The following is a 9,855-nucleotide window of genomic DNA, read 5'->3' on the forward strand; positions in this document are numbered from 1 at the left end:
TAGTGCTCGTTTCACATGATGAAGTTTGTTTCGAAGTTATAATTTCCAATGGAAATATTTCACGTACCACTTGATACCCGATAACGTTTGTGCAAGACTATTGTTTCTATTTGTGATGAAAAAAAATGAAATTGTGCGCTAACAACATTTCAGCAGGAAGATTACAAAGAGTTACGAAGGTGCGTTCCATCACCACTGTAGATACTAATCCCGTACAGACATTATCGGGTATCACGTTGTACGAGAATTAGTTCTTTTAAATATGCTTGATATACCCGTTTTATTGTTCAATATATAGCACAACGGTTAAATGTGATATGAAAAACTTTATTTGCTAGGAGAAAATAGGTAAGGTTACGTTAAAATTCTGATTATGTTTTGGAACTTAATATAAATTTCAATTATTTTTCAGGACATTGTCTATGTCAAATGAACTTTTGAAAAGTTGATATAAAGATTATGTCTAATTGAAAACGTACTAATATATGTGATTATATCATAAACATCCTCGTCACCATTATGGCTGTACCATATAGATATAACTTAACGATATAGTCAAACCTTATATTTATGTTATTAAATTGGTCGTAGTGTCATTTTTGAATGTGCATAATTTGCAGATTCATTACGTTAATGCATATTAAAGAATAACATTACTTTATCGTTGCGTTGTCCTTGTTAAAGGAATTGAGGGAATTACAGCAGCGATATAATATCGCGGCAATGTCAAAACAGAAAACTTATGAAAAAGAAACCACATAAAATAATAACAATGTGAGACAAACATATTTTGAGAAAAAGATACTTTGGAAAATATATATTTTGCCTAAATTAAAATTATCTTACTATAGACACCTATACATCACAGCAGGTCCAACTGTGGTCATATCTGGGTTGGCTGAGCCTGGACTCTTCACGCCCTCTTTACACATGTTTCTTGTCGTCTTACGGAGTTCGGTCCAATCAATATCGCTGTAATCAAGGGTTTGTTCATAGATATAGACCCCATGTTCTTCTGTGTCAGGAATAACCCACGCATGAGTCACGTCACCGATGTTACTTTTTCTAGCATTACTACCGTGTGACACGATGTCGCTCTCCCATGACACTGTACAAAATCTGCCTATCGGAGTTATAGCAATTTTCGTTTCATCATTAATAATGTAAGGCATTGCTTGGGCTGGGTCGTCTATCATGTTTTGAAATGAAGGGAAAACTCCGCTACATTTGTATTCCACACAAGCTCCACCATCTTCAACGGCGACTTGACGTACACCAAGTATTGTGTCTTCTATTCCGCTGTTTACTCCTGCCATACTTTTAACTGAAAAGGAAAGTCCATCTGTTGATCCATTTACTACTATTTTTATCATACAGATTCTAAAGTCTTTCTGTTCCTGTTCATGTGTATATGGATACCAAAGCCTCGGTCCAAGGTCATTTTTGGTGTTAAACGATATTTGAAAGGCGATAGCGGGATCCATTGGTTCAGGATTTGTAAAATCTGCATATGTTAAAGCGACTGCATTTTCATAGAAGTGAAAACGGTTATCCGATATCGGCGCATTGTAGGCATGGAACCTGTTTATATAAAAGGGGCCGTCGCTAGACAACAGAAACTTTGCTTTCAAACCAATAGGATTGTTTATTGTTTCATAGCCCAAACGCAAAGTAACAGCCGCTGACAATCCACTTGAACTTGAATTGCCTGGAGTATATACATTATAACTTTTATACGCCTGAATGTAACCCCACGAGTCATCTCGGCACCACACAATAAGAACATGGCCATTGTTGCTGGCGACTTCCTCAACTGCAGTTACGTACTCGGTTGGAATATTTGTATCTGTATCAATTGATTTTGGATATTTCATATGTATCATTCTTACAGTGAATTTATTTATCGGATTGTTGTTACTATCTGTTACTGACACTTTGTAATAGCACGTATTGAAATCGAATACATAGTCTACGTTGAAAGCCGGGTATGCACTTATTAAAATTGTTCCTACAATATAATATCTTGCTGTTTCCCGCTTCTGTCGTGCTGTTGTATCGACGTCCATTAATCCAATTTCTTCCCACTGACCAGTGACGTCATTTAATCCCCATAATTTTACATCTGCTGATTCGTTTGTAAGTATGTTTTCTACAAGTGAAGCATCTAATTTAATTGTCACGTTCCGAGCGACATTCAGTTTACTTCCAGATTCATCTGTAAAATCCATCACAATGACCCCAAATGTTTGAAGATTTTGTGTTTCACCTTCCTCATTTGTAAATTCGAACGACCCAGGCGCAACCGAAATGGTGCTTAAATTTCTGGGATCATACAAGGTGACGCTCGCTTTCACAATTCCATTGTATGAGTTACCGGACGAGTCCACGAACGATTTTGGTGGAATAACTACCTCCATAACGGCCGGCATGCCACTGCTGTTTCCCACCAAAATAGTATTTTCAACATCGGAAGACATTGTAATTGGAGGTGATGCTTCAAGTAATGTAATTTTCTGGTATACAGTGCCCTTCATAGACTCACCTAGATTTATTACTTTTGTGGACGACAACAGGGAATTGAAAATGGTGTCTTCTAGGGTTATCACAATACGACGAGTACCAGCAGGAAGAGTATAAGAAAATAAACCAGAGAAAGTTGTCCTGGCAACGACCGATCCATTCACGTAAACTGTACCTATACGTAACGGGATCCTAGTATTTAGACCGTTGACTTGTCCTTGTATCGTGATATCACCAGAAGAGCATTGTCCACAAGAACATCCGGTTACTACGAGAACTTGCAGAGTATATCCATCGCATTGGACAGTTCTTTCTTCAGTGGAGAATGGTATGCAGCAGAAATTTTTACTTGGACCACATAAGTCTTCTTCATCTGTATCACCTCGGCAAGTCTTTTCCGCGCATCCCCCGACTTCATACATTGATGTACCGTCGACCTGCATGCAGTCAGATGGTAAATTTATTTTTCGTTCCTCGTAGGCGTCTTCGCAAAACCCTATTTTCGTTTCTGGAACAAAAAAGAACAGTTTTAACCATAAGTAATCTCTTTAAACGGAACGAATATATTTTCAAACAAAACACTGGCATTTGCAGTTAAATTTCATAAAGCAAAGACAAACAAAAAATTACTTTCCGCAAAAGTAAAATGCATGTCTTATGGTAAAGAAACCTCGAAGTCAAGCCTAGAGAGTCATAGCAAGAATTGGCAAATCTGTTGTTTGGTTTTAATCATTCTAATTGTTGCAAATAGCAGTTTGACTAGACAATTCGAAAGGTCACCACATCATGTCCCCTAATGGGATGTTGGCAGATTCTGTTATCAAATAGAGTGATAAAAAGCTTTGCATTTTAACCAGATTGGAATTTTTAAAAACAAAAAGCATGCCTTATGATATAACGTATATTGAACTCCGAAAGCTATATCTTTTTATGACTACAGTGTGTATTAAGATGTGTACTGAATTAAGTACTATTATTACGGTATACGCATTTGTAATAACCTTTATTTTTGCAATTATTTTGTATTGCTTAATCACTACCATTATTGAAACTTACGTTTTACTGTAAGCAATGCTGATGAAGAATATACAGCCCCGACCGGACTGTTGGCGCGGCATTTGTACTCTCCACTGTCACTTGTAGTGACGTCATTCAGTGTCAGATTAAAACACCGTGGGGGTACTTGGATTCATCAAGTAAAACGCCGTCTTTCATCCTGGAGAATAATCATAAGATAAAAAAATACTAAATGTTTGTTTGTATGTTTAATTGATTACATATGATCCTAATAACAGCCGTTTCAGTTGCATATGAAAAAATATTTTTTTTTTATAAATATATAATGTAATGATATATCAATAAGTTTTGCTTATGTAATTATTTTTAACCGTTATGACGGTGTTTTTGTTGTTTTGTTTTTAATTTATTTCTTACTACATAGGATCCAATTATAGAAATAATTGCTCCTATTGAATGATCGTAAAAGGCGACTAAATTTAGGATCTTATCTTTTCTCTTCTCTCTGACTTTATCTTTCCTAATGTCTCCCTTGGCAACGCCTCACTTTTGGCCTTGAGTTGAGCGTTCGCCCCTGTGAGGAAGGCTCTGGGGTTCTGTCCCCTGGCCGAGACACACCAAAGTCTGTAAAAGTGGTAGGTTTTGCTCCTGCTTTGCGCTCAGCATACAGGGAGTGGGACGACTGGTTCGCTCGTTGTCAGTATAATGTGACCGGGTGGGGTGTGTTGCTTGGTGTCTTCGGCGGCATGCTTCAGTGATATAGCACTATAAAAGGGCAACAGTTCCACTATACAAGAAGACACAACATGAATATATCGCAGTCTCCCAAAACACGTTCCTCGCACAACATACACACAACTCACCGCATACAAGGGAGGCCGTCCTTAAATGATCGTAGCTGTTAATAGGACGTTAATTAATCAAACAAACAAACAAACAAGTTCTCTTTAATAAAACTAATTTGAGTTTGCATATGCTATATATCACGATAACTTCAACATATTTACAAAAAACATTAATTAGCGATTACGTGCTGTTCAGAATATTCATTTTTTGTATTTGTAGTATTTGCGTTTTATACAATTTATTTGCAAATCAAATGAATTAACGTATTTGCTCTCTCGTGAAAGAATGGGATTTGTTATCTTATTTACAATAAAGTGACTTAGAATACAACTTACCATTCGTAGTTGGAGATGGCGGGGTTTCCGAATGCCTCACAGCAAAATGTGACGTTTTCACCCTGGATTCGGACACGTGGCCTCGGGTTGATATTGATAGCTGGGTATTCTAGAATATAATTATACAATGTATTTATATTACACACACATATATACATTCAATACAATAAAATTGCTGCAAATGACGCTTTATATCAAAATATGATTAAATTGTATATTCAAAAGGCACTGTGGTGGAATACAAGGGAATCATAGTGTATATTTGTATGAAAGACAAATTTAATTATTATGTATAAATAATTGAAAATTTCTTTATTTTTTTTTCTTTTATAGATGAACTTGAGATTAAAAAGTTAATGACAATCATCTGTATTCTTACTTATTAGCGACATCTGCACTAAAATTGTCGTCCCCTTGACGACCGCTGTGGCGTCAGCATACCCCGTCGTAGTGATAACGATTTCCACAGCATCACATGTCGTATTCAATGTAAATCCTCCAGTGTCATTGGTTCTCGCTAATGTCTTGTACGGAACACCAGCGTGTGCTATTGAAGCATCGCTCAAGGGGACATTTACATGGTTGCGTACAATGCCATGTACAGTATTTGACGTACATTCACAAGCCGTACAGTCGGTGTTCAGGGAACCGGTGGTACAAGTTTGAGAACAGTCTGATAAGAAATAAAATGATGTCTGCATAAGTACTGATGGACTCACAACAAAAATATATATGACATGTTAATAGTCAAGGTCAAAACTATTACATTAAAGCTTATATTGCCCAAGTTTTCAAGCCAGTTTATGATATTAAAAACCTGCATTTAATGGTACCTTGACGGCGGTCATCGTCTTTCTGAAAACATATCAATTATCCGGTAAAACATAAATATTGCATTGTTTTACACACATACCCGGACAATGCCACGTGTTACATATCTGTGTCTGTGACGCGCTTCCTACACAGTCTAAATCGGTCGATGCCGTTTTCTGACAAACTCTCGTCCTTAGTTGTGTACCGCCGCCACACGTGGCGTCACAGTCTGTCCAGCCAAACCATGTAGTCCATACTCCATATACTGAAATATAAACCATAATCATAAAACAGATGTAGTTTTCATTTCAAATGACATGTTCGTTTTGATGAATAGTTCACCTAAATTTTTGGCTAAAGATATAATAAATTGTTGATTTCGAGTTTGGTATTGTTGACCTTATTTTGAATAGTACATGTACATGTACCTGGACACGTTGCTACAGAACAAGCAGTCATCTGGACATATTCTCCCTGACAAATTGGGTCCGTTGGTGAATCACGAAGTCATGTTCTATATCTGGTGTGGTATCCGGTTCCACATGTAGCACCACAGGTAGTCCAGGATCCCAGTTTTTCCAAGTTCCATTTGCTGATGAGGTGAAAAGGGAAGTGTCCATACATTCACACCAACAATGTTAATAACAAATCTACTACCATCGTATTCTGAATTGAAAACAAACGCTTTTACAGACTGTTAAGTGAGGTAAATTACGATATACAATGTAATGTATCTAAGAAGCAAACCAGCTGGATTTAAGTCTTTTAATATTGAGTAAAATAGAAAAAAGTAAAAATTATGATCTACATACTCCCTGGAGCTTGTGTAGTTGTGGCTATTCCTGGTGTAGTATGGACTTCCGTCGTTAGTGGCGATTCATCTGTAGTCGTCATACCTACATGTAAATACAATCGTAGGGGGAAACAATAGGATTTATCAAGCATGTTGAGAATATTACTAAAGCAGCTCAAGTCCCCTGTCGGTCCCCATAAGCTATCACATTAACCTTACCATATCTGTAGTAACAGTGACCTAACTGGTTCACTTTTGACCACCAAATCAATCTGTTACCCCAAATGCTAGATTGTTTAAGTTTATGAATATTCAGTTATTGTATGGGAACCAACTTTTCCAAACGGCAGGGGAATAATAAAGGGAATGTATAAAAAATGTTTAATTAGTCAGGATGTTTTTTGTGATATTTATATATATTTACTCATGTGATGATGGCTTTGAATTTTGTCCAAAAGCCGGGATACGTATGGTTTCTGCACTTGATTAGGTTTATTATTAGGAAAGGGAATGCTACCGTGTAGATATGTGGTATTGTCAGTGCAATATCGTAGTAAAAGGGGTAAGAACTCCTCAATAAAACGACAACACTTAGATTTCAGCAGTCTTCCAAAACATAAACATACAAGGATTCAATAAATTTCAAACAGATGAGGCAGACCATTAATTAGCATAGCAGTTAACACAAATAAGCACCACTGACTAATTAATCAGCAAATTTTTCCAGAAAGCAACATCAGTTATGAACTATAGTTTATTATTTCACCATAACCAAATGATTCAAAACTTCTGCACGGAAAATAAATTCTTTTAACTCTATGAAGATGCATGTCAAGGAAATTGCAATAATTATAAGGCTTTGTAAAGTTTGGGCACTGTAATAGATATATTTGTCAAATAATAGATGTCAACATGCAATAGCAATGGAGTTATCTTATTTTCATAAAGTTTTTTTTAATTTCAAATAGACAAGTTACCTTGGAAACCCAATTTTTTGAATAAGTCTCAGTCTTTAGCTAGCAAGCATTTTTTTCTGCGAGAAAAACCATTGCACGCGCTAATGTCAGATGCATCATGGGATGTTCTCTACTTGATGATGCTTTAAATAAAGTTTACAAAATGTAGTTTATAGTTAAACTAAAGAATTGCGTTCTTATTTTGATTTACCTAGTCATCACTCGAGGACGTACAGGCACAAAATGATCTTTATAAACAAACACTTTGGGGGTTTTTATTCGTAGATATATTTTTAATATGCATTTTTGTCGAAATTGTGAAAATCTGAACAAAGCTAAATAATAATAATAAATGAGGAACATTGATGTTTAGTTTCGAAACATTCATATCTATTTATGCTATCAAAGCAGATCCATAATCTCAATCTGCTCCATAGAGGATTAGAAACATTTTATTAGCAATCAATACATCGATAGGACTTTAAAATGTGAAAATCTATAACTCGGATATAAAGCATATATATTACCTGACGTTATTGTAGAACTTGTTGTTGGTCTTAATGTTGTTGAAGTTTTTTCTGCAAGGACAAATAACGATTATGTAGCTGGTAATATCAATAAAGCGATGCAGTGATTTCGAAAAAACATGTTTCCAAAAGAAATTGTTTTCAAGAAGTATTTTACAGTTCATTTTATCTCTTATTATTATTGGTCGTTTTTATTCATTAATCCGTTACAATATGATATGAAGTGTTGAAAAGGTACATCAAACTAAGATGATATGATACACCAATAAACCAAATTGTGTATGCAGGGCGAAAAAAAATCTTTTACATGCTCAGGTAAACCCACGTATTTTTCACATATACATGTAATACAATTAGTGTTTAACCCTAAAATAAAAAAAGTGAAAAATCATCTAACGAAAATGAATACACCTCCCTACATAGAGAAATTCTTGTCTTACCTAAAATGTTTTACATATGCAAGTCAAAAACAATAATTGTTTACCCTATATAAAAATATTTGCCGCCGTTAGTTCTGAAAGTATCTAATGTAATGGCGGCCTATTACAATTTTAACTAATTTATAGCAATTGTTTCACATTCCAATTAATGTCATTAAAATATTTTTAAATTATAAAATAATGCATAATGCATGGCTGACAGACAACAAAATCATGCAACCACATCCTAATTATTAGACATAATGAACCATACCTTTTTCTCGTATTAAGTATTGTTGTTTTGTTCCTTTTATCTTTTTGCGGTAAGCATTACAACAACCGTTATTGTCACCACAGCTGCTACGACGACAGCGGTCCCAGCGATAAATAAAGTTTTTACACGTTTTGGGAGAAGACACTGGTTTAACAGCGATCTCAAAGACGTCGGACCGCTCTCTCTGTAAGTTCAAAAAACTCCCTACGGGCACTTAAAGGCCGACATTTCCTATCAGAGTTTTGATCCATGATTTTGTGCTAACCAAGTGATATTTGTTGTTTTCAATTGTCAATCTAAACAGCAGCATGAACCTCTACAGTAGGCAATTCAGGTGGTCATTCTAATTTAATATTAAACCGATGTTCAATATATACATGGGTGGTGCAGTGGATCATTGGATCCTGATCAAGGCCATGGAAAGACCAATTCATATAATATTAGGAACTGACATAAGTATATGACGCAGACTACTATATTTAACGTACGAATTATCAATAGAAAAATGTGTGTAATAATTGCATGATGATTTGCATTTTACCAATTGTATAACACATATAGCCATACTTCATTAACAATGACAATACATTGTTTCAAATCATATGTTCATATTTTGGAAGTTCCAAATTTGAGGGTTGTACTATTTATGAATGCGAGATGTTGTAATGTTAATGTGACGCCCACAGACAAAGCACAATGGAAATAGGTTACCCTGACCTTACGGGTCAGATGACAAAAAACACCAACGTTCGAGTACACGCAAAATCAGTCAAGGATGGAATTAATTGGTGTAGCTTGGTTTATTAGAATAATGCCGTATTAACGGCCAGGGTTTAAGTACTTGTTAATATTTACAGTTTGCACTGACTTGGACTCAATAACCATGCTTTCTAGTATAATCATAATGATAGTTTAACATGAGCGGTGATTCTGTTGTTACGGGAATAGCCGCTGGCGTAGGAATAAAAAGACAATCAATCAAGAGGAGGTAACTATATAAAAAAAATCTGAAACATCGTCTGTTCAATAATGAACGATAAAAAAATGTTTAACTGAATAAAAATTAAAACAATTTTTTTTTTTTTTTTGCAACAAGAAAAAAACAATAAAGGAAGTATTGAAAATGTCTCACCAAAACAAAAGAATGTAAATAAAACGTGAGCCAGCGTCTTTGATCAATCGATTTTTAAGGAAAATTCAAAACAACAGTGAAATTATCAATTTATCGCTACTGTCACACCGACATTAAGGGAAATGGACAATTATATTTGGTGGATGCATGCATGATAGATTTGAGCAACGAGAAGTAGACAACTTCATCGCACAAATTGAAATTGCTTCTGAATAATTGATGG

At 35.4% G+C, this 9,855-nt stretch overlaps 2 protein-coding genes across 6 annotated transcripts; both read right to left on the reverse strand.

The window, feature by feature from the left end:
- Nucleotides 1-343: 343 nt before the first annotated feature.
- LOC138306177 (cartilage intermediate layer protein 1-like) lies at nucleotides 344-3,681 on the reverse strand. Its single transcript, XM_069246568.1, has 2 exons — nucleotides 3,577-3,681; nucleotides 344-3,028 (listed from the first exon to the last, which is right to left on the reverse strand). The coding sequence occupies exon 2, from the start codon at nucleotides 2,961-2,963 to the stop codon at nucleotides 846-848; it is 2,118 nt and encodes a 705-aa protein (XP_069102669.1). The 5' UTR covers nucleotides 2,964-3,028; nucleotides 3,577-3,681; the 3' UTR covers nucleotides 344-845.
- Nucleotides 3,644-8,918, reverse strand: LOC138306179 (cartilage intermediate layer protein 1-like). Of its 5 annotated transcripts, XM_069246575.1 has the most exons (8): nucleotides 8,501-8,916; nucleotides 7,808-7,858; nucleotides 6,344-6,427; nucleotides 5,960-6,123; nucleotides 5,632-5,796; nucleotides 5,098-5,391; nucleotides 4,719-4,827; nucleotides 3,808-4,302 (listed from the first exon to the last, which is right to left on the reverse strand). In XM_069246575.1, the coding sequence occupies exons 4-8, from the start codon at nucleotides 5,988-5,990 to the stop codon at nucleotides 4,197-4,199; spliced, it is 705 nt and encodes a 234-aa protein (XP_069102676.1). In that variant the 5' UTR covers nucleotides 5,991-6,123; nucleotides 6,344-6,427; nucleotides 7,808-7,858; nucleotides 8,501-8,916; the 3' UTR covers nucleotides 3,808-4,196. The 5 variants fall into 5 exon arrangements, with proteins under 5 accessions (XP_069102675.1, XP_069102676.1, XP_069102673.1 ...); XM_069246574.1 differs by lacking the exons at nucleotides 3,808-4,302; nucleotides 5,960-6,123 and adding an exon at nucleotides 3,644-3,736 and having other exon boundaries at nucleotides 8,501-8,914; XM_069246572.1 differs by lacking the exon at nucleotides 5,960-6,123 and having other exon boundaries at nucleotides 8,501-8,917.
- Nucleotides 8,919-9,855: the final 937 nt, after the last annotated feature.

The sequence above is a fragment of the Argopecten irradians genome, chromosome 13 (assembly GCF_041381155.1).
Source record: "Argopecten irradians isolate NY chromosome 13, Ai_NY, whole genome shotgun sequence".
Classification (NCBI taxonomy): Eukaryota; Metazoa; Mollusca; class Bivalvia; order Pectinida; family Pectinidae; genus Argopecten; species Argopecten irradians.

What these genes read in the sequence shown, in the direction of transcription:
- LOC138306177 (XM_069246568.1), bottom strand. Translation starts at nt 2,963, where the DNA reads ATGCAGGTCGACGGTACATCAATGTATGAAGTCGGGGGATGCGCGGAA.
- LOC138306179 (XM_069246573.1), bottom strand. Translation starts at nt 6,425, where the DNA reads ATGACGACTACAGATGAATCGCCACTAACGACGGAAGTCCATACTACA. An exon ending in TAACACGTGGCATTGTCCGG is followed by an intron (nt 5,392 to 5,631) that starts GTATGTGTGTAA and finishes ATTTCTTATCAG; the next exon opens with ACTGTTCTCAAACTTGTACC. An exon ending in GCCATCTCCAACTACGAATG is followed by an intron (nt 4,303 to 4,718) that starts GTAAGTTGTATT and finishes GCCCTTTTATAG; the next exon opens with TGCTATATCACTGAAGCATG.